Source organism: Sphaerodactylus townsendi, linkage group LG01, assembly GCF_021028975.2.
Source record: "Sphaerodactylus townsendi isolate TG3544 linkage group LG01, MPM_Stown_v2.3, whole genome shotgun sequence".
NCBI classification, from domain to species: Eukaryota; Metazoa; Chordata; class Lepidosauria; order Squamata; family Sphaerodactylidae; genus Sphaerodactylus; species Sphaerodactylus townsendi.
This window is the reverse complement of record NC_059425.1, coordinates 70246258-70271366: the sequence shown is the minus strand read 5'-3', so window position 1 is coordinate 70271366 and position 25109 is coordinate 70246258. Positions and strand designations below refer to the sequence as shown.

Genomic DNA, 25109 nt, shown 5'->3' with positions numbered 1-25109 from the left:
CTATGGATTAAAAACTGGTTGAGGAACAGGAAACAAAGGGTGGGTATAAATGGGAAGTTCTCACAATGGAGAGATGTAGGGAGTGGTGTCCCCCAAGGATCCGTTTTGGGACCAGTGCTCTTTAACTTATTCATAAATGACCTGGAAGTAGGGGTGGGTAGTGTGGTGGCCAAGTTTGCAGATGATACCAAATTATGTAGGGTGGTGAGAACCACAAAGGATTGCGAAGAGCTCCAAGCGGACCTTGATAAATTAGGTGAGTGGGCTCAGAAATGGCAAATGCAGTTCAATGTAGCAAAATGTAAAGTGATGCACATAGGGGCAAAAAATCCAAACTTCACATACATGCTACAGGGGTCAGTGCTATCAGTCACAGACCAGGAAAGGGATTTGGGCGTCTTAGTTGATAGTTCCATGGGAATGTCAACTCAATGCATGGCAGCTGTGAAAAAGGCAAACTCTATGCTGGGGATAATTAGGAAAGGAGTTGATAATAAAACTGCAAGGATTGTCTTGCCCCTAATTAAGATGGCGTCTGCGACGGAGCTCAGCAGCGGAGCTCCGCCACAATTGGATTTTTAAGTTAAATTTCTCCCAGTTTTTAGCCTAGAGAGTGAGTCCTGCCCACTCTCACTACTTTGTAGATGTTTTTTTGAGAGTTTGAGAGCTTAGTCGGCAGCTAGCTGATTTAATGAGTGCAAAGCCTCATTGGACTGGGGCGAAACGAAACGAGAACAAGACGGCGGCATGAGGTACCTGGCTTCTCCTGTGCCTATATCGTGTATCTCTCGCCTCCCTCACCTCCCTTATCTCCGTCCTTGCGGGGGCTCCGGCTTTCTCCACTGCGCCCACTCCTTTGAACTGGATGGGCTGATGACTGGAGACGGAGTCTGGTGGCTGTATAGCTGGGAGTCGGTGGTAAAGACCCCCACCATTATTCCAACTTGGACCACGCCAAACCAGAAACCCCGCAGCCGCAGCCGAAGAGAACTGGGCGTGACGTCGGAGGTCGGAGCAGCCTGGTGGCAGCGAGATCAGGGGTTGGTGGCAGAAACCCCCTTTCGTCTTCCAGCTTGGACTTTACCATCCCAGGGGCTCCGCAGGAAAAAAGAACGGGGCGCGGCAGTTGCATCAGAGCCCGTTGCAGGAGGAAGCAGAGCTGCCGGCCCTTTAAGTAACCTTAACGTTGTGGAGGCTGCATTTGTGACGCGGTCGTCCACCCTGCGGGTTTGGTGCCTGTTGGAGGCGAGCGTGCAGGAGGCGGGACAGGAGCTTGTTTGCTTGGAGTGGTGGAGGCAGTGGCGACTGGTTGTGAAACTGACAGTGTGGCCGAAAAAGAACGGATTTTCTCTGCCTAATAGAACTGGAACCCTGTTTGACCATGACAGGCCAGCTGTGAGAGGGCTGTGCAGGTTGTGTTCTAGGGAGGGCATTGTAAACACACAGATTTATACGCAAGAGAGCAGACTGGGTGGTGTGAGCCCCATGTTTGCCGCTTGTGTTCCATTTCAATCACTAAGCCTACTGGAGAACGCAGCCAGAAGCGACTTGGTGTGGCTTGTGTTGTCATCTAGCGCCCTCCTCTGGCCCCCACTGGTTCTTGCGTGTTCCAGGTGCCTGGCCATTGTCAATTTCTATCTGCCAGCTATTAGTTACATCTACAGCGACCTGTAGTGTGAGCATCGGGGGCTGTTCAATCAATAGCTAGAGTTCTTGTGGCCCTTCTCTCCTTTGGTCTTGTATTATCTGCCTATAACTGTGTGATTGTAGTAATATTTTAGCTGTTATAGATTAGAATTAGTGTAGTTTAGTATTAGTCTCAAATTGGTTAGTTGTGAGTAGTGGTAAGTTTAGACCCACATGAGGTGGAGTTTTTTAGCTAGGCTATTGAGAGAGGGGAGATAACGGAGACATGGGGGCACCATTTATGGGGCTGGGGATCCCAGTGTTAATGGGACGGGGTAAATATGATGGTAGGCGGCGGCCTTATGATAGACAGCGGACAAGATATGGATATGCTCGTTCGCCTTCTGACCTCCGTCCTATCCCAAGGAACGAGAGTGGTTGGGTTCAGAGACACCCTGCTTCGTCACTGGTGTTGATAAATGCCAGGTCCATCAATAATAAAACCGCAGTTCTCCACGATTATCTTGGAGACCAGCAGATGGACCTGGCTTGTGTCACCGAAACCTGGGTGCGTGAAGGTGAGACCGTCGCCTTGGGCGAGGTCGCGCCACTAGGTTTCGCGTGCCTCCACCAGCCTCGAACCCAGGGCCGGGGGGGCGGGGTGGCAATGTTCATCCTTTAGGGCTATCCCTGTCCCGAAGATCACTGGCTTAGAGCGTGTCGGCCTAGAGTGGTTGGCCTTGGAGAGGTTGGCAGTCCTGTTGGTGTACCGGTCGCCTAGCGCACCTGGGGACAGCCTGCCACGGCTGCTAGAGGTGGTGGCTGACTGGGCGTTGAGGTTCCCCAGGCTTATAGTCTTGGGTGACTTCAACGTCCATGTCGATACTGCCTCTTGTACAGTGGCTGTGGACCTAGTGTCATCCATGGCGATGCTAGCCTCTCCTTAGTAAATTCTGGCCCCACTCATGAGGCTGGCCACACACTAGATTTGGTCTTTGGGTCGGGAGTTGATCTGGTCGTATCCTCTGCTGATAGAGTGCCATGGTCCGACCATTATGCCCTGAAGGTCCGGATGGATTTGCCGCACCAACCCTGTCTAGGCGACGGGCTGATTTATGCCAGCCCGCGGAGACTTGTGGATCCGACTGGTTTCCTGAATGCTCTGTGGGATCCTAAACCTGCCGGCACACTCGATGAGCAGGTGGAAGATTGGAATTCCCGACTCTCCGATGCCATCGAAGTTGTTGCCCCCCAACGTCCTCTGCGTCCCTGCTCTCGGCGGGCTCCGTGGTATACTGTGGAGCTCCGCCTTATGAAGCGGGAACTCAGACGTCTAGAGTGAGTGTGGAGGAAATCTCGTGATGAAGCTGCGCGAACATCTTATAGGACGTTTATGAAAGCCTATGAGATGGCTAATTACCTAAGGAGGCTTAAGAGGACGCTCTTCTCCTCCTCTCTCGCGATCTGCTAGCCTCGCCCAGCACAATTGTTCCGAAAGTGATTCGATCTTTAACCTCCTTATCGGAGGGTTCAGTAAATTCCCAATTGGCGATTAGTCCTGAGGCATTTATGAGCTTTTTTGCAGACAAAGTCACGTCGCTCCGCTGGGACCTTCCCTCCACTTTGTCTACAATTAGTGAACTGGAGGCTCCCTTGCCGTCTTCAGGCCCTTGTTTGGCCCAGTTTTCCCTGCTCTCCGAAGCCGCTGTTGACAGGGCCTTGGCTGCTGTTAGACCTACTACCTGTCCTCTGGATCCGTGCCCCTCCTGGCTTATAAAAACCTGCCGGGAGGAGTTACGACCCCACCTGTTGAATATCATCAATGGCTCCCTTTGAGCAAGGAGTCTTTCCGGTGGGTTGAAGGAGGCAGTGGTCCGCTTCCACTCTTGAAAAGACCATCATTAGATCCTGAGATCTGGCCACCACCGCCCCATGTCAATCTTTCGCTCCTGGGAAGGTAATTGAGAGAGTGGTGTTGGAGCAGCGTCAGGGTTTCCTGGATGACACACCGGCCTTCGATCCCTTCCAGTCCGCTTCCTGCTGGGCATGGGACAGAGATAGTTCTTGTCAGCCACAGACATCGCCCGGTGATGCAGCTTGACCGAGGCGGATCGGGCGCTGTTGGTATTGTTAGATCTGGACCAAGCAGCATTTGACGTGCGGGTCGCACCAATGACCTTTTGACCCACCGCCTGGCCGCCCTGCGCGGGCACTGTCCTTCAATGGATTGCCTCGCTTCTCCGGGACCGGAGTCAGCAAGTGTGGTGCGCGGACCAAGCCTCTCAGAGGTACCCACTTTGTTGCGGTGTGCCTCAGGGGGCGCTACTGTCCCCGCTATTGTTTAACATCTACATGCGACCCCCTTGCTCAGCTGGTACGGAGCTTTGGGCTGATCTGCCATCAATATGCTGATGACACTCAGCTCATTCTGTTGATGGAGGGGGGAACGGTCGCTGCCCCTGCAGCTCTACAGCATTGTTTGGAGGCGGTCGCTGGTTGGTTGCAGCAGAGCAGGTTAAAACTTAATCCATCGAAGACGGAGATCCTTTGGCTTGGCCGTGGGGGCGAGGTTGGGAATTTCCAGCCGCCGGTGTGGGAGGGGGTCTCATTGGCACCGACCTCCTCCGTTCGCAGCCTGGGGGTCCACCTGGATTCGTCTCTTTCAATGGAGACCCAGGTGGCCCATATAACCCGGGCTGCATTCTTCCATCTTCGTCAGGCCCAACGGCTGGCTCCCTTCCTCTCCCGCACTGACCTGGCCACAGTGATCCATGCAACGGTCACCTCCAGGTTGGACTATTGTAACTCGCCTTCTACGCTGGCCTACCCTTGCGCTTGATCCGGAGGTTAAAGCTGGTCCAACATGCGCGCCCGCCTACTCACAGGCTTCTTCGTGATCATATCCAACCTGTGCTGCGCCGCCTGCATTGGCTCCCAGTTGAGTTCCGGATCATCTTCAAGGTATGGGTGCTGACCTTTAAGGCCTTACGTGGTCTGGGACCCTCGTACCTTCGGGACCGCATTACCCCATATGTCCCTTCCAGGCCTCTGCGTTCGGCAGAGGCCAATTTGCTGCTAGTCCCCGGCCCCTCTATGATGCGGCTGGCCTCCACCCGGGCCAGGGCTTTTACGGCCCTGGCCCCTGCCTGGTGGAACACTCTTCCTCCAGCTGTCCGGGCCCTGCGGGATCTTGGTGAGTTCTGCAGGGCCTGTAAGACGGAGTTGTTCCACCGGGCTTTTGGAGTGCCCGGCCGCTGATGTGTGCCCCCCCCTTCCCCCCTCTACTCTAGTTCTTGTTCTAGGGTCCCTACACCATCTATGGGACCCCTCCCCCCTCCTTTGCGAAGGTTTTTAAAATTGGATTTTGTTGCTGACGCTGTTTTATATGTTTTATATGTTTAAACGCTGTATCTATTTTAAATCGACTTGATTGTATGTTTTAAACTGTTGTTCACCGCCCAGAGCCCTTCGGGGGTAGGGCGGTATAAAACCCCCAAAATAAATAAATAAATATAAAGCAGTGGTGCGACCGCACTTGGAGTACTGTGTTCAGTTCTGGTCGCCACATCTCAAAAAGGATATCGAAGAGATAGAAAAAGTGCAGAGAAGGGCAACGAGGATGATTGAAGGATTGGAGCACCTTCCTTATGAGGAGAGGCTGCAGCGTTTGGGACTCTTTAGTTTGGAGAGGAGACGTCTGAGGGGGGATATGATTGAAGTCTATAAAATTATGCATGGGGTAGAAAAGGTTGACAGAGAGAAATTTTTCTCTCTTTCTCACAATACTAGAACCAGGGGGCATTCATTGAAAATGCTGGGGGGAAGAATTAGGACTAATAAAAGGAAACACTTCTTCACACAACGTGTGATTGGTCTTTGGAATATGCTGCCACAGGAGGTGGTGATGGCCACTAACCTGGATAGCTTTAAAAAGGGCTTGGACAGATTTATGGAGAAGTCAATCTATGGCTACCAATCTTGATCCTCCTTGATCTCAGATTGCAAATGCCTTAGCAGACCAGGTGCTCAGGAGCAGCAGCAGCAGCAGAAGGCCATTGCTTTCACCTCCTGCATGTGAGCTCCCAAAGGCACCTGGTGGGCCACTGCGAGTAGCAGAATGCTGGACTAGATGGACTCTGGTCTGATCCAGCAGGCTAGTTCTTATGTTCTTATGTTCTTATCTGTTTCCATGAAAATAAGACCTACCCTGAAAATAAGCCCTAGCCTGATTTTTCGGGATTTTGGAGGATGCTTGAAATATAAGCCCTACTCCAAAAATAAGCCTTAGTTACAGATGCCCCGGTGCAGCTGACCTGGTCATGGGGCAGGGGGCGGGGGTGCAAAATCATGGGGAAAAAATAAGACATCCCGTGAAAATAAGCCCTAACGCATCTTTTGGAGCAAAAATTAATATAAGACCCTGTCTTATTTTTGGGGAAAGTATATTTTTGGGCAAGTATAATAAATACGGTGATTTTATGGATGCAAAACATATTCTGCTGTTAAACTATGTCCTCTCAGGATATGTACCACACTAAAATTGGACTCTGGAGTCACTTGAAAAAGTGATAGGAAGCTTTCCTGTTAACATTCAGATTCCAATATCCACTTATTCATTCAGCTTATTCACTCAATTTAATTAGATCCTTCACAGGTGGCTGTAACTTTTAAGAACTTTCAAGCTTCATTTGTAAGAAGTGCCTTGATTCTGATCAAGATGAAAAGTGCGTAAGCAAAAAAAATAAATAAATTAAATGGAGGGACATGTTTTCTCATCACATATTAACCAGAAGTATGCTTATTCTTAACGAAGAAATTTCACTCTGCTAATAGTTATTAGAAAAGCTACCAGTAGAAGAAGAAGACTTGGTTTTTATACCTGTTTCGTTCTACCAAAAGGAGACGCTACTAAAAAACAGATGGTATACCACTCAGATGGTATACCACTCAGAAAATATCAGGAAGAATAAAAACTACAGAGGGAATGTCAAGAAGAAGATGGATAATTTTATCATATGTGGTGGATGTGTAAGAAAGTAAAAAAAAACTGGAAATACATCCAGAAACACAAAAAAATTGATAATTGAATGTCATATGGATGCAAAGACAATGCTGTTTGGAAATTTTCCAGTTTACCTACCAGGAAAATTGTAAGAACTGTCTCTATACCTGGTAGCAGCAGCAGAGTGACACCTGCAGGAAAATGCGAAGTCGAAAAAAATATCCCGATCGAGAAAACTGGGAAGAGAATATGCCACCATGACAAAGTTGTAATCTTGTAAATAGCCAAAAAAAGAAATTTTTAAAGATATGGAAGTTATATTTAACATATTATACTGTTATGTCTTGATGCTATAATGATATTATAAACTAAAGTAAATTAAGAAGATGAGATTAAAAAAATAACCAGTTTTTTAAAATGTGATATATTTATTGCTGAATATTAAATTTACAGCAAATATATTTTTTAGATATAATATAATAACTGTTTTTACTCTCTTCGCTTGTGTACTAATATATAAGACAGGTTAAAAGTAAGTTGTTAAAAGTAAAAATAACAATATAAGTGGATGTGCGACAGTGAAGACTCTAAGAATAAATGTTATAAATATTAAGAACCATATTATCCATGTATAGTTGTTTACTGCTATTATTTGAAAATGCTGTTTTCTTTAACTTTGATTTTCTGTAGTTATTAACTATGAAAATAATAAAAAAAACTGTTGACTTGTGGGAAGAGGAATGGAAAGGAATTTTTATAAATATAGGGAAATGACTTTAAATTCATAGGCACCATTATCTAAACAATAAGGTATTAGAAGGGACAAATCTAGCAGACTTGACTGCATTATGCAGCAGAATTCTTTCAGTGGAATGATGCCATCAAGGACAGAAGAATGATTTAAAATTACTTGTTCTGGATTGACGAATATACTCATGCCTGTCTGTCCTATTTGGGTCTGCACGCTGAAGAAATATTTAGCTACACAGCTCTAAAATGCATAGCAGTCTTCTTCTTCTTGTCAGATGTGCTTTTCACAATCAAAAGCTATCTCAAACAAGGTGAGACAGTGAGACAACTTTAGTGTACAATTTGTGAATCTGAAACTAGGAGCAAATGCGCAAACCACATCTCTTATCCTAACTGAGAAGGGCTACTAACTTTAAACTGCAACTGCCTATTTGTATAGGGGGCTATAAGCAAATTTTTTATCTATGCTAGTGCTTCATAGCATGTTATCAATGGAACTGCTAAGAACTGTGCCATCCTGGCATGGTTCCTTTGTAAGATTCCTCTGAAAGTAAACACAAACTGTCGCTACTGAACTGCTATTTTTCCCCATGGATGATTGCTAAATCTCATCAGGATAGATTTGACAACAGAATCTTAGTCTCCTCCTCTTGAACTGCTCTTTGGATAAAGCCTTGTTCTATGCGAGTTTCAAAGAGCAGTCCAAGTCAGGTTCTCACTTCGGTGAGAAGATAGTTTCCATCACTACTGCCATGTCCGGAGGAAGAAATACAAACTTCATTTGTATTAAAGTTAAACAAGCATTTTATATTTGCATTTTAAAAAGCTGGACTGGGCCATATATTGTATATCAAATTATCCCACCTCCTCAACAGCATGCTGGGGTTCATAGCTTGTTGAAAGTGTAATACCAATCTCCTGTAGTGGCCCCTATATGGCAGGGTCTCATATCTACAAAAGGGGACGCTTTAACAGCAAGCTCAGCGATTTCTTTATCAGCCTGAAGTTGTGCCATTTACCATGGTTTAATGCATTCTCTCCAATAAACAATGCTACCTGCTGTTTTTGAAGTACTAAATTAACTAATTTAGAACTTCTTGTCTCTTGGTATGCATAGGAGCATTCTGTTTACTAAAGCTCATGACCTCTTTTCCAGTACTTGCTCTACTTTCCCCCCAAGCATCTAACATTCACAGTCCCTAGGTGAAAAGGAGCATTCTCTCTTTACTTTTTGATTCTGGCCTCAAAGTCTCACAAAAAATTCATCTCACTTCAGACAGCACTTCTGAAAAATCATTCCTCTCTATTTTTTTAAATACATTGCTCAAGAGATGGAGCAAGTATTGTCGAAGGAAACCACACAACACACCAAAGGAGCAAGTGTTTTTAAATTACATACAGAAACTTGTCCAATAACCTGTGTCATGTGAAAGAGGTAGTTTAATGCTAATTTGTAATTACATAGTAGCTCCCATTACACAAAACTGATGACTGGGTTTTGATAGCACCTTAGCTGAAATTTAACAAAAACTAACAAGAACTAGAAACCATGGGGCTATTGCCACACACTCTGAATACAATTAATCTGTTGAAACGGAATCCTATTCTGAGATCACAGCTAAGAAGGAATATTCTGCTCTTACGTCATCTTTCCTAACTCAATTGCAGCTTCTTAGTGAGCACAATCCCTTCTGTCTCCTTGACATTTAGCAACTAAAATATCATTTTTGAGATATTTACAGGTATTATTGCAATCATCCTTGACACAAACTCACATTTTTCAATCATCCCTTTCAATGTTACAAACTATCATTATTAACCCTTGTAACAGCTGCCACTCATTTCCATGGGTAGCTTTGTCCATGTTACATATTACATTGTAGAGACAGCACTACCAAAGGTCAGGAGGAGTGATAAATCAGCACAAGGACTCATTGAGTGACTACTTTTCTTATATCATGCCAGAGTTTAATGAACTGGAATAACTCACAGGGAAGTTACAAATCAAGCTTCTTTGCTTCAAGAACAACAACATTTGAGATTTGGTTTTAATTGGTCTTAATTTAAACTGTCAAATTCAAGTCTGTGTATCTTTTTATTCAGATCCATGTTATCCCACCCGCTTATGCTATAATGTTTTATCCTAGACTTATCCGCTTATGCTATAATGTTTATTCCCGTTTTATCCTAGACTTGTAAATGCTAGGAAGCTTTGAACACCAAGGAAACAAAAGAAGATGAACTGCCAGTATGGGTAGCTCAAAGGCAGGGGCAGGACAAAATCAACTACAGGGGCATTCACCTAGTTAAGACATTCTGACAGAGGGAAAGAATGAATGTTGTGCACATCATTTCAGCACATTCCTGACGTTCCCTGTGGCCATTTGTAAACAGACAATGAAGACACGCACATGGAGCTGCCTTATGCATAGCCAGGCTGTTGGTCCATCAAAGTCTGTACTATCTGCCCTCCAGTGTCTGAGGCCTTCCATATGACCTGCTTGTAACTGGAGATGCCACTACCTAGGAACTTCTGCATGCCAAGCAGATGCTCTATCACTGAGCCAAAGGCCTTCACCAAAATGATGGAGGAAGCCTTGGCAGTGATTCATGAACATTTTGGTGTGTTTGACCTAATCACAAGTTATTAAACTGTCAATGGCTGCCTTCTTTTAAAGAAATAAAGCCTTGGGACAATTGCTAGTGTCTAGCAAACTAGTGATTCAATTAACTGCTGGCTTCCATCTTATATGTTGCCTCAGCATAATAGCCTGGGAAGCAGCTATCAGCTCAAGACATAACACGTATGCCTGAGGAAATACCGGCTTTACAACTACCTAAGCAATTCTGTTACTGAAGAGTACAAATAAATGGAGAAAATTTTCTTTCCTGCTGCTACCTCCCACTGCTTCTCTCTTTCAGCTCTTCCTGAAACTTGACAACTGTGCCTATATAAGCCAAGCCCTCACCATGTAACTCTGAAGATCTAGTTTCAAAAAAGCTCAAATAGGATCAAGAAAAGTGAACCAACCACTTGAAGAGAGATTACCTTGAAGCTTTGAAACTTCTCATGAATATACTATTTTAGATCCAAACTCAGCTGGTTCTTCACAGACTGTATGACACCTGTCAGCTTACCTAATTCAGTCAAACTAGACTCATTAATTCGAAAGATGAAAGATGAAATACGTTCACGATTTCACTGTCCACAGAAAATCATGATTATTCTACGGACATTCATCAAAACACCTGCAAAAATAGCTGTGTAGAAAAGAAGAAAGGAGTTTGGATTTATATCCCACTTTTGCTAACCACAGGAGTCTCAAAGCTGCTTACAAACTCTTTCCCATTCTCTCCTTGCAATAGACACCTTGTGAGGTAGGTGGGGCTGACAGAGTTCTGAGAGAACTGTGACTAGTTCAAGATCATCCAGCAGGCTTCATATACAGGAGCAGAGAAACAAATCCAGTTCACTAGATTATAGTCTGCTGCTCATGTGGAGGAGTAGGGAATCAAAACTGGTTCTCCAGGTGAGAGTCCCCTGCTCTTAGCAACTTCAACACACTGGCTTAAGCATTTCAAATCCCTTGTGCAAGTAGCACGCCATTGCAGACTCATAGGATGATATCACATCATGAAGTTTACTAGGCAGACTATGTTTACAAGTACTAGGTCCTTACATTGCAGTGAGGTAGACTTGGTCGTTGCATTTTAACCCCGCGCTTGCTCCACAGAACTCAGAGCAGCATATATTTGAGTAGATGCTTTGGTAGTTTTGAAGGAAAGACTTGCAAGACAGCTACTGAGACACTTTAAGTACAGTGTGCCTTCCTTAGGCAGTACAACTTTGACCCAAATGTCTGTACATCCTTGTTACATTTTTGTTGTTTTGCTTCATTTGCACATGAAAGCCATCTCTGTTTCTCTGCAAGTCCAAACTTTCATAGTAATTTTTTACTATTTTCCAACCATGCAGAGAATCAATGGCAAAATAATTCTAACACAGTCCACCAGCCTGGTTTTCTGACAGCATCTTTAGTGCGCATGAGGGGTATCACTCTGATATAACATCATAAAGTGGTTAGTATTGATGACAGTCAATTGACTAATAATGTAGCAGCTTGCAAAACCACTTTGCAAATCTAGTTTACAAACACAATTCACCTTTTTAAAAAATGTTGAACACGTATCATGTGACAGGATGAGATCGACAAGCCTCTATGTCAGCGCTGATTATTGTCTCATGCCAAGTTCTATTTTTACAGAAAGACCAGCAGAGTCAGAAAAATGTCAATTCTATTATCCAGCTTAATCCAAGCGGCTGAACTTTAAAGAATAAAATATGAGCCTTTACTAATAATTAATATACCCCAATAGCTACATGTACACATTGAATAATACTTTATAATCAATATCCTATTGCAATTACAATACATTGTTTGATTCATTTTTATGTATGGCAACACAGGGGAGCAGTTTTTGCTTAATTTCTTCATATTTTAGATCTTTGACGAGATGTCAACTGGTTAAATCCCATATTTTAGTCAACCATTCACCCTTTTCAGCAGAGACCTGCAATTTCCAATGCTTTGAACATACCAATCTAGCAGCCACCAAGAGATTTAATAAGAGTTCTTGATTTTGATTTTTGAACTGAAATTGTATCAATTAAGAGAAAGATTATGGGGCAAAGGAAGACAAGTAGAATTTTAACAAGAGTATTAACAGTCATTTTCCACAAGTTTTGTACCCCAATATACACCACATATTGTGGAAATCAGCATTCCTTTCCTGACAAAAATAACCTTTTCCAGAACTCTTTTTATAGATTGCCGCTAACTGATAAGGTATAAAATGCCACTGATTGGCCATCTTGAAGCAATTTCTCTTATTTGTCCGCAGAGAACTGTAACCTTCTTGTATATAAAACTTTCTCGGTCTCCAGTTAACAGATCTTTCTGCATTGTTTTTAATAAACAGTTTACATCGTCCACATTGTAAGTCTAATAGTACAGTTTAAAAATATTCCTTTTGCCAGAAGTTACTTTTAACATTCATCACCATACTCAATATCCTTCACTTTTTAGCTGAGAATATAAACCGTTTTCAATTGAAGATAACAAAATAGGATTTTTAAACCTTCTAACAGAGACGTTAGGGTAAGGATTACCTTTTTATTGCTTATCAAATTTTTGTAACATGAAGCCACGGATCCTAATCACTGATATATCTTTTACTGCAGATACTAATGGGGGAGACATTTACTAAAAGATTACTGCTGAAGATTCTTAACAAGTTACTGTTATTGTCTTCTCGACATATATTGTTTTCTTATTTGATTTCTTAAACTAGAGCCATGTGTATAAACATATTTACACAAGAACTCATACCGTAAAAACTGGAGACAGAAATAATAACTGATCTTGATCAAACAAGTTTTTTGTGAAGGGGCAGCAGCGCACTCATGTTTAAGATAAACAATTGTAAGCTAGCTACTCTGCTGTTCTCAAGTTTCTCAGTCCAGAAGCCAGCATTACATATTGGATGACAGTTATTCAATCAACATTTAACTGGTTCAGTGGCCCTGGTGGGGCAGAAAAGCAGAGTACAATTTTATTATTATTATTATTATTATTATTATTATTATTATTATTATTATTATACATAACAACACAGCACAAGTGTCTGGAATTCATCTCTGAATATCGAGTCCTTCCCAAGGACCTAGGATATTAGAGGTATTTGCGTAGAATATGTGCAGTTCCTAGAAGTGCTGCTTTCTGCAGCATGTGGACTGATGTTCTGTCCAAGTTTAGGCTTTCCAGATGTTTTTCAAGATTTCTTGGGATTCCTCCTAGAGCACCGACTACTAGTGGGATTACTGTTGTTCTTTTTTGCCACAATCGTTCAACTTCAATTTGTAGGTCCTTGTATTTTGTGATCTTTTCCAGCTCTTTGTCCCCTACCCTGCTGTCAACTGGCACAGCAACATCGATGATCCAAACATGTTTCTTCTCTATCACTGTTATGTCTGGGGTGTTGTGTGCCAGGTGTCTGTCTGTCTGTATTCTAAAGTCCCAGAGTATTTTTGCTTCTTCATTTTCTGTGGACTTCTCTGGCTTGATGCTGCGTACCAGGTCTTGCTACAGGGCAGGCCATACTTTTTTAAAGGTTCCAGTGCACCATTGCTGCCTAGCCTATTGTGGCGTTCGAGATAGTCAGTTTGGGCTATTTTCTTACAGCAGCAGATGATGTGCTCCACGGTTTCATCACACTCTTTGCAGAGACGGCACTTTGGGTCATTGTAGGACTTTTCGATTCGTGTCTTTATTGCATTTGTCCGTAATGCTTGCTCCTGGGCAGCAAAAATCAGGCCTTCAGTTTCTTTCTTTAGAGTTCCCCTTCTGAGCCACTCCCATGTTTGCTTGCTGTCAACCTTCCCTTCAATTTTCTTAAAGTACTGCCCATGGAGTGGCTTGTTTAGCCACTGCTCCTTTCGTGTTTTAAACTGTTTTCCTCTATACTCTTCTTTTGATTCTTTGGCTTTCAGCATCTCAGCCTTGTGGACTTCTTTCAATGCTGGCTCTTGACTTTCTTGGATGTATTCTTTCAGGCCTCTTTTCTCTTCCTCTACTGATTGCTTGACCTGGAGCAGTCCTCTTCCTCCTTCTGACCTTGCCAGGTAGAGTCTGTCTACATCACTTCTTGGATGCAGTGCTTTTGATTGATGGTCATAATTTTCCTTGTTTTTCTGTCCAGGATGTCCAATTCGGCTTGTGTCCAGTTAATTATGCCAGCAGTGTAGCGTACTACAGGCACCGCCCAAGTATTAATTGCCTTTATTGTTTTTTCCTCCATTTAACTTTGATTTCAAAATTTTTCTGACCCTTCTAAGATATTCCTTCCTAATTGCGCCTTTGACTTCTGCATGCTTGATGTTCTCTGCTTGCAGTATCCCCAAGTATTTGTAGCTTTCATTCACTGGTAAGCTCTTTATTTCTATGGCATTTGGCATATTCACACCTTCGCATGTTGCAAGTTTACCTTTACTGAGTTCCAAAGTTGCACACTTGTCAAGTCAAAAATCCATTGCAATGTCAGTGCTAAAGACTCTCACTGTGTTCAGTAGTGACTCAATCTCTGCTTTTGATTTTCCATAGAGCTTTAGGTCATCCATGTATAGAAGGTGTGAAATTTTTGGTGAGTTTCTTGCTGTCTGATATCCTTGACCTGTTTTCTTCATAATTATAGAGAGCGGAATCATAGCAATGATGAAGAGTAGTGGGGACAGGGAGTCTCCTTGGAATATTCCCCTTCGGATGTTGACTTCCCCTATTCCTGCTCCATTGACTATTAATTCTGTTTTCCAAGTGTGCATTGCATTCTTGACCAATTTCTTGATGTTCTCACTGACTCCAATTATCTCCAGGCAATGAAGTATCCAACTGTGTGGCAGTGAATCGTGTGGCAGTAAATTATTATTATTATTATTATTATTATTATTATTATTATTATTATTATTATTATTATTATTATTATTATTATTAATTCATCCAATTTAATAACCCGCCCACCTCCTAAGGCCTCTGGGTGGTAAGATTGCTCTACAGTTTTTCCAGCATTAATAGTAGCCATGGGTGGGGTAGTGCCCAAATGCAAACTTATCAGCGTTATGATGCAAAATGTGTTTGTGCATGTGTTTACTCTCTCCCTCATGTCACCTTAGCCTCAGTCACCTTTGTCCAGTTGCTACTGCACCATAGGCCCGGGAGGGAGGGAGATACAGAGATAGCTATATAGTTCAATAGTGGGGGAAAGACTAGTTACTCCGTGCTGCAGGCCTGACATGGACTGACACCCCCCCCCCCCGTTGCTATTAACCCTGAATAAAAACAAGGAGTTGGAGATGCATACCCCTCTCCCAACATTACTTTCAGTTGGGTTTTACCTGCTCCCGAAGCAAGTCTGTCCCGGGTCCCCCCCCTAACCTGGGTATTACAAGAATTGTGATTTCTGCAATTCTTTTGCTTTAATGCACCTCGTAGCCAGGGCTGAGCGAACAGCCACGAGGCACATTATGTGGCTGTGCTTCTTTCTTTTTTTTTGTATCCCTCCCGGCTCCCATCTGCGAAGCCATGCAGGCACTGCTGGCTCCAGCAAGACTCTGCCTGCGTAGCTGCACATGGAGGGAGGTAAGTTTTTTAAAAGTTTTTTTTAAGCACCTTCATATGAAGGCACACGCCCTGGCTGATGCACTGGCTATCCATGGGACAGCCACCCTTATGAATGGCCCAGGGCTATGCCAGGTTTGTTTATCCCGGCTGCAACCCGGTCGTTATTTGCTGTGCAGAAAGGGCCAGAGACAAAGAGAGGTTTGGTTCCTAGTACAGTAGTTTTCTCCAAGGCCCCTTCTGCACATGCAGAGCAATGCACTTTCAATTCACTTTCACAATTGTTTGCAAGTAGATTTTGCTATTCCATACAGTAAAATCCAGCTGCAAAGTACATTGAAAGTGGATTGAAAGTGCATTATTCTGCATGTGCGGAAGGGGGCTATGTGCAACATGTTAATTTTCTTCACAGGACTGAATGGCAAAAAGTGTACATCTGGTCACACCACTGTTTTGTAAATTCAGCTTCTTGCAACCCTCCCTCAAGCAGCATACCTCAGCCCGTTTAAAAAGACTCATCTCACATTCAGACTTAATTGCCTGGTCATGTCATGCAGCCATTTACCCAGAGAACTGCTGATATTAATACACAGTCAGGTGATATTAATTTCCTGATTCCTGTTCAAGTTACCTAATGTACCTCAAGTTATATTAATGCCTCAGTGGCAACTAGAGATATAGACATTCCCAGAATGACAGAAGTGGCAAACGTAGCTTTCTAGGAGATGAACTTCACACCCTTCCAACTTGCCTTAAGGAGATATTTCACAATATCTCAGCACCAGATTTCCGGCACATTCTATGAATCAAGAATAAATGCTTTCATGAAACTTTTGGAAGTGATTAAGAAGTTATGCAATAACCATCATGCCAAATTCCTCAGTTGTCCTTCCCCCGCCCCCAGTTTGAAGTACAATCTTGAATCTAACTGCAGATATAAGAAAGCAAACAGTTGGCTTCCAACAACTAATTTATATACTAATAGCTAAATCAGATAAATCTGAGAATTCTGGAGATTTTGTACTGCAGTCTAAGAAAGACAAGGTTTGTGGAGGGCAGGAGCTTCAGCCAAATATAACACCATAGAGTCCATGCTCCAAAGCAGCCATTTTCTCCATTTTCTCTGTCTTTTGAGGTTCAGTTGCAATTTTGCGGAAACTCTAGGTTCTATCTGTAGGTTGGCTACACTAGGCCTAGAAGCAGCCACTGGGTGATGATACCTCCTTGCTTGCTATTGTTCAACAGCAACAACCCTGTGAAAGCCAACGTGGTGTAGCGGTTAGAGCTTCAGAGCAGGATATGGGAGACCTAGGTTCAAATCCCCATTTTGTTGCAGACTGTGACTGATTTTGGACCAGTTACATAGTTTCAGCCTAACCTACCTCACAGGATTGTTGTAAGGATAAAAAGAAGTGGAGAAAAACAAACTGCTTTTTGACCTCACTCTGGAGAAATGAAGCAAATAAATATAGCTGAAGATGAAGCAAAGAAATATAGCTGAAGATGGGAGGCAGATAAAAGGCAGGTTAGTGAATAGCTGAGAAGAGAATGATGTAGGGTAAAGGGACAAGATATGGGAGTTGCTAGGAGAACAGAAGGAAGAAATAGTGGGGAGAGAGAGATACAAGGGAAAGTGAGGTGCCTTCCCCCCTCCCTTGCAAAAGTCCTTGAGGATTCCCTACCATGAAAGTGGGCCTGGCCCAGAAAAAAAGCACCAGACATCTGGGCCACAGTTTTACTAGGTAGAGGCTGTTGGGCGGGGGAGAGGGAAAGCTGATGACGAAGGGCAGATAAAGGTAGACTGGCTGTTGGTGGGAAGGAGGTAGTGTTGCCAACTCCAGGTCAGGAAATTCCTAGAAATTTAGGGAGTGGGGACTGGGGAGGGTTGAAGACGGAAGAGACCACAAAAGGGCATAATGGCACAGATTCCACCCTCCAAAGCAGCCACTACCGAGAGGGGGAACTGGGGTTGCCAACCTTTGGGTAGGGGCTGGAGATCACCAAGAATTACAACTATTCTCAAGATGATGGATCAGTTACCTGACAGAAAATGGCTACTTTGGAGGAAGGACTTCTAATTTTATATCCAGTGGAGGTTGCGTCCCTCCCTAAGCCTCATCTTCCCAAGGCTCCACCCTCAAATTTCCAAATTTCAACTAGAAGGCAACCCTAGAAGGAGAGAAGGAATCATGGGGGCTTTCAGGAAAGAAAAAGAGGAAATAGTGGGCAAGGGGGAAATGAGATGCCTCTTGCAAGGATAGGCTCCAACTTCTATTACCTAATTCCTCTTATTACAGTTAATATAAGCTACTGTTGTCACAACTTACTATGAAATTGACAAACTATTGAGTTCACATCCATCATATGGCCAAGGGGGGGGGGGAGGTAACACTTGTCAAAACACATGCAAATGAACTCTAACCAGCAGCCATTCTAGAACCTAAAATCTCTTTAAGAAAACATTTATTTATGTAATATTATACAACTGACATTACTCTGGTTTTTTAATGTTGTGATAACTGCAAACAAGCAATGTTGTCTTGACTCTAAGCAGAGCATTGCTTTAGATAATACAGACCAACTTTTAGCTCCCTTCCCCCATCACAATCCAGGTACACTGGAACATTTATGCCATGAACAAAGAATGTTTTGCTATTCTACATAAGATTAGGAGACTTCTCACTACCTAGGTAAGGACAAACAACATTTAGTCACCCGTCCTCAGTAATCCTCCTTCTTCTAATTTATCTAAATTCTAATCTGATGTGGCAACAGGTCAACAATGGTTCAATTTCAGAATCCATTTTAAGCCCCCAAAACTCAGCTTAGTACGGAGAAGAAACTGTCCCTAGACATGTGCAAAGTATGATTCCTCTTCCAGGTGATTCCACATGTCTAAGATTCGGAGGGCGACCTTTTCAGAGGAAAAGATGCAACTTGCTGCGTTTCAGCCCCCATAGCTCCTCTGCAGACATAATCCACACTGTCCCAGTAACCAATTTGCACAGTTCGCTATTCAAGGGGAACTAACTAAACCGCAATTGCCCCATCCCCTTTCCCTCCCTTCCTAATCAGTGTGCAAAACTCCAACCTGAGCCGCGGTGGAGGAAACTTGGAGCGCTGGCTGCTGCCTCGCAGACACCCGGGAGCAGCAGCCTCTGGTGCCAGGCGGGCCTCGGAAGACAGCTCGGAGGAGCAAACAATGGACCCCACGCTGAGCGGCGGTGGCGGCGGCTGCCATGAGTCCTGACAAGCTGCGAGTTTTGCACACCTTGGCCTGCCCTCGCCAAACAGCAACAAACACCAACCAGGCACAGTCCTATCATCACAGGGGGAGGGTCGCCCTCAGCCAATAGCAACCCTCGCTGTCAGAACTCTTCGACAAGCATCTTGGGATTTGTAGTCAATTTGCCGCTGAGACGGCCCCAGAGTACTTTCGCGGTTAGATCGTCTCAATTGGTTCTTGCTGGGTCGTGCGACTTTTGAACAAACAGGAGCGGTCTGGAAACTTTTAGCCAGACGCGCTGCACGATATCAATTGCACGATGTTTTCCTGAGGAACAGTTTCTGATATTTATGACTTTGCTTTTGCTGATAATTTATACTTGTTATGTAACAGTGTCTCCCCACCCCCACCGCACTTGGTAAGACTGTGAGAGCATTTTTCTGTATCCTTAACTTATGCGGTATTATATTCTATTTATATTATATTATAGCTGATGAAACTTTCTCTTTCTGGAAGTGGAATGGGAAAAGCTTCTGCTCAATTTTTGCTTGTTAATGCAATAGAATGTCTTAAAAGGCAAAACATTAAGACAACAGCTTTTCTATTAGAGATAGCTGTGAATCACCACGGGGGGGTTAGTGGAGCAGAACTGGCTGCAATTGTCTAGGCCACGGCGGAGGCAGAGCCCTAGCCTAGAATTGGCAAGGCAGAGTCACTGGAGGAGGGCAGATCCGAGTCTTTAAATGACCAAGCCCTCCTTTGTACCGGCCATGGGCTTTGGCCGGCCAACGATTTGAGATGATTTGCCCTAGCTATGCGCAAGTCTAGCGTGAGTATCCCCCGGATTAAAGCTGGTGGGACGTGGGGCACGTTTAGGGGTCTCTTCTTTCTTACTGGCTCTCCGGGCGCTGTTTCTCACCCACCCACCCGTTGCTGTGGAGGGCGGGCGCACCCCCCTTTCATCTGCCCTTCCTTCGGCCTACCTCTGTCTGCAGCTGCTGGATAGGGCCCACCTGCCCTGGGCTGGCTGAGCCAGCCGCTTGCACGCTCATTGAGCCTCTTCACAGAAGAGAAAGGGGGGATGAAAAATCCAACTCTTCTTCTTTCCCCTCCGCCCCCACTGGGCATCTTCTGGGCGACCTGTGGCTGGCCCAGGATTGCCCAGTAGGCATGCAGAGTGGGGGAGCACATCTGGTTCATCAGATAAGAGTACTCCTCGGGTGTAGGAGTGGGGAACCACTCCTGCTCTTAACCACTGCACCACCCCAGCTGTTTAGGACTTCAGCAGTGTTATCTGAGTTTTTCCCATGGTCCAGGAGTTGCGGGGGAAGTGGATTCCCCGTGCTCCCCGCTTGGGCGGCGGCGGCACCAACCGGAACTGGGGGCGCTTTCTTCACCCCTCCCCTGAGCTGGGTGCCGCTTCCTCCACCTCCCCCTGCACGGGAGGGTGGCCCCCCATTCTCCCCACTTGGGCGGAGTGCACGCTGGTACAGGGAAGGCAGCCCTGCGGTGGCTTGGCAGGGGCCAGCCGCTGCCCCTGCTCACTGAGCACTGAGCTTTCTCCCCCCTCCCCACCTCCTGCTGGGAGGTTGGCAGGCCCGCAGCGGCTGGCTGGGCCAGCCACTGCTCCCAGCTCTTCCTCCTGCTCGACGAGGATGGAGCTTCCTCCCCCCCCCCCTCCAGCCGGTCCTCTGGCTGCAACAGGCAGGCGCTCTCTCAGCCCTCTCCACGGTGGCGGAAGAGGGCCTAAATGGCTTGCCCCGGCCCACACCTCACAGGCGGCAAACAGGCACCCTCCCAGCACACTGCACAGTGAGAGTGTTACAGCAGGGTAACGGGTTCAAAATATTTAAGCCAAAAAGCTTAAGCCGACAAAGGAATAAAATCTGTTAAATATTTTATTCACGCCAACAAATGGGCAAACAGCATCAGGGGAACCACACAAGATGACAGTGTGTTCTTACTTTTATAGGTTACATCAGAATAGCAGTAAAAAGAATACACCCCAAAGTTCATCATCATCAAACAGTCATACAGAAAGGTGAAGATTTCCCTTTTCCCCCCAAACAATTGAACTTTCTACGACCCTTATTGGAAGGTGGGAACACCTGATCTTTTGACGCAAGATGAACTAGGACCTGTTTTTTTTTCCTATCTTTTTTGCCTTTTGTTGTTCTTCTTCTCAGAAAGAGAGCCTAAACATCTTTATGTTTCTTTCTCCTGTCTCTAGGAGAAGGGCAAATTCAAGGTATCTGATTAGGAACTGTAAGGCCTTAAAACAGTTGAATCTGCACATTCTGTATAACTCTGAACAAAGGGCATTCTGCCGAACTATCAAGCTTGCCTAGTAACAGAAAGAGAATAGACTTTCAGGCCTGCATCTTTTCTTTGCTCAGCTGCATTATGGTTGCCAACTCCCCATTACAGAAAGAAAGTAATGGGGGGCAAGAAGAAAACCTTTGCATATAACAAAGTATATCTTTTATATGCCTTCTGCGCCTACAAGAGGAGAGGGCCCAGTGGCCTGCCCCATTCCCTTCCCACCTTGCAAGAGGCAAGGCAGCCGCTCTCCCAGCCCTCTCGCTGTGGGGGGCCCACTGGATTGCTTGTTCCCTGGCCGTGCCACAACCGGCAGGGTAGGTGCTTTCTCGGCGCTCTCTGCGGTGGCGAAAGAGGGCCCACATGGCTTGCCCTGGCCCATGCCTTGTTGCCGGCAGTGCGGGGCTCTCCCAGCCCTCCCTGCTGTGGCGGGAGCTGGACCAAAACAGCTTGCTCTGCTTCCCGTCTTCCCTGCATGGGCTGGGTGGGCGCTTCCTGCCCCCTCTGCTGTGTTGGGGGGCTCGACCGCACTTCCGTCCCCTGATGGGCTGGAATGGCGGCACCGACAGCTCTCCCAGCCCTTCCTGTTGGGGGGGAGGTGTGCTCTGGCCACAGCCGGTCCAGCGATTGGGAATAGGTTGTCGGTTAACTACCTGCTTTTGTGCAGAGTCTCTTCCAGGCTCGAGAATCGGCATGGCTGAAACAATGTCCTGCTTCCAGAAGAAGGTTGCGAGGGCTGGCACTTGGGAGCCAGTTTCCGGCTGGAACCGTCCCCACGTGACCACTGACCAGAGGCGGCACCTGATGACATGGTCTCTCTCGCCTAGGAATCGCATCCTGCAGGTCAACTTGTGAATGGTGGACCATGGCAATACCAACAGGGCGTTGCGACGCCCACCGGTCCCCAGCTGGGGCGGGCCACCAGATCGGCCACGGCAAGCCTGCATTCATCACCGGAGCTTGGATGGCATGAGTGGGACTTCGCCGACGCAGCCACTTCAAGAAGTGCGGCCTTCCGGTGGGCGCCTCCCACGTGGCCATCCGTCTGCAGACTGCTGCTAGCGGCAGGTGCACCACCCACACCCGCCCCTTTTGGGGAGATGCCCAGACACGGACGGTGGTGTCTGCCTGTCATGCAGGGCATGGCGAAGCAGCGGCGTGGCACACAGTCAGTGGCATAGGACTGGCTGGGGTGTTCGAAAGCGTTTGGCGGGAGACGGGGGCTGGCCCCCGTGCTCTTGTGGCGGTTGGCGCATGGGTATTGATTCAAAAGGGCCAGGGAAAGGGAGCTAGGGAGCTATCTCTTCCCCCACTTTGAGTGGCCGATGGCAGCAAGAGGTGACTGTCCTGCTGGACAGGGCCAATGGGGAACACCTCTTGCCAGGAGCATCCACCCGGCAGAGCCCCTCAGTGAAGCGAAGCTCCAGTACGAGGCATCCGCAGGAGCTTCACCATGATGATCAGATCAAGACCCATGCTTTGCTTCTGTCTTTTATATAATAAATGGCTATGGCCAATTGATTTATCCCAGTCAAGGTGTTGTGTGATTATTGGGAGAGGATCCACGAGAAGGTTCCACCCTCAGACGGCAATGCGTCCCCCTTTTGATGTGGCGCCTCTGGCAGTGCCTTGAATGTTAATCTGCAAGCAATCAGATATTATTTACCCTAATGGCATGAAAACTTTCAGCTACCTATTTCCACCTATGTTAAAGGGGCATGACATTTTTCCCTGTCCAGGTGTTAGCCTTTTATACAAATAATCCTCACCTACAAATGGGGTTTCATTTAGTCAAAGGGGGACTCCTACCAACGAAGGAGAAAGGGGGAGTTTGTATTTATTCCCTGCCTTTGTCTCCTGTAGCGTCTCAAAGGGACTTACAAACTCCTTTGCCTTCCTCTCCCCACAACCGACACCTTGTGAGGTAAGTGGGGCTGAGAGAGTTCTGAGACAATTGTGACTAGCTCAAAGTCAACCAGCAGGCTTCATGTGTAGGAACAAGGAAACATTCAGTTCACCAGATAAGAATCTGCCAATAATGTGGAGGAGTGGGGAATCAAACCCAGTCCACCACTCTTAACCACTATAGCACGCTGGCTCTCAACGGACTGCGTGTGTTCTCCATCCTTGCACTTCCTGCCTGAGAGGGACTGGCCGAGTGGATGATGGGAATGGTAAATGCTGGACCTTTGCCATCTGTGCTAAAGGAGTTGAGGATTCGGCTGGTTTTTTTAAGGGCCCCACTATGTTAAAAAAAAACACTTCAGGCCATTCTCCAATCTTCCTTTTTTGGGGGGTAAGGGGCTAGAACAGGTGGCTGCTTCTCAGCTCTAGGGAATCTTGGAAGAGCCTGATTTGTAGACTGATTTCAATCTAGCATCAGATTAGGATTTATAACAGACTGCTTAGTCACTTTGGTTGATGACCTCTTCCGAGAGCTAGAAAGGGAATGTGACCTTACTGTTTCTGCTTGAACTCTAAGCAGGCCTTCAATATTATCACACATTTAAACAGTGCGGCTTGGACACTATGCAATAATCATAGAACAACAGCCCTGTTTTATCAACGGCTCAACGATATTGAAATGCAAACAGATCTCCCCTTGTTACCTGTGTTATATAAACCATTAAAATCTTGGTTGGGAATTTTGGTCGCCTTATCTGTCTAACATAGCATCCCTAAAATGCCACTGGGTCTTTTCTAGGGCCTTTTCTAGGGCTGATGCTTTTCTATCAGCTAATCTAATGGGAAGATTTCAAAAAATCCCATGGCATAGGAGAGTATGTGTTTGCAATTCAGGGGAAGGGGACTTTGTGTTACACATCCTATTGCATTGTCCATAAACGAGAAAGGAAGTCTAAAGTTTAATTCATCCACTGTTAACTCATTATACAAATTCAATCATAGTCAATCCTAATTCAGTTCTTGTAAGAATTTTACTGGAAGACCAAGTTTCCTTTATATCTCAGCAGGTAACCAAATTTTGTATGTTGGCACATAATAAGCGTAGATCCATGTTAGGATAGAGAGCCATACTGCATGATGGTGATTGTAATAATATTACAAGCTGATGATGTTTTTGCTATAGGTTTTATACCATGGATTTCTGTACATGTGTATAATTTGATTTTGTTTTTCTCTTTTTGCTGGCCTAATGGCTGTGTCCGGGAGCGGGGGTAGCCCCCACCCCCTCCCCGGACTTGCGCCCCTGCCCGCCGCGGGCGGCCGCCTCCACCCCATCCCGGGGCGCTGCAACGGGGGGAGAGTCCCATCGCCGCACCGCCGCGGGTCGGGAGCGCTCCGAGCTCGGTCGCCGGCGCAACGAAGGGGCAGAGCGACTCCCTGCCGCCTCACCTGCGGCCTGGCCAGCTGATGCGGCGGGCGAAAATCTCGGCGGCGGGAAGCGGCGCGCCGGAGAAGCCGGGCCAGACGAGCTCGGCCAGCTGAGCCCTGTCGGGCTGAGTGCGGGGGCAGGGTTTTCAGGCCGGAGGTTGGCTGCAGAAGGGATAAAAGGGAGCGGCCTCGGCACAACGGGGAGAGGGCAGGCGAGACGGAGGGAAGGAGGGTGTGCTCGCGTGTGGGAGAAAGGAAAGGAGGGAACGTGGAGGAACAGCAAGGAGGAGAGGAGGGAAGCCGGAGGGGAGACAGAGGGTTTCAGGGAGTTTCAGGGAGGCAGGTATTGGAGAAGAGGAGAGTCGGTGGACGGACGGAAAGGGCAGGGACTGGGAAGCCAGGAGAAGTCAGCAGCCCTCAGGCAGGCAGGGAGGCTAGCCTACTCTCCCTGCCGGGGTTCTTGCTGTCCCTGGGTCAGTTGTGGGCAGCTGGCACAAGCTGTGGTTGAAGCGGCTGTCCCATTTAGTCCACTCCCCGGACAACGGGAGTGAGGCCGGTAGTTCCAACATCCGGGCAGGGGAAGGTGGGTTGGCAACAGGGGTCCCAGCGGGGACCCCGCCCCGGGCGCAGGACAGGCTGTAATAAAACTGTCTAGATCTTATCACAAATAGTATCCTACTGA

At 46.2% G+C, this 25109-nt stretch overlaps 1 protein-coding gene across 2 annotated transcripts in view; it reads right to left on the bottom strand.

Moving 5' to 3' along the window:
* The window catches only part of MOCS1 (molybdenum cofactor synthesis 1), a 59331-nt gene extending 40486 nt beyond the window's left edge, over positions 1-18845 (bottom strand). For both annotated transcript variants that reach the window (XM_048517081.1, XM_048517154.1), the window contains exon 1: positions 18641-18845. In XM_048517081.1, coding sequence (XP_048373038.1) covers positions 18641-18790 — 150 coding nt within the window. In that variant the 5' untranslated portion in view covers positions 18791-18845. The remainder of the gene's footprint in view (positions 1-18640) is intronic.
* Positions 18846-25109: the final 6264 nt, after the last annotated feature.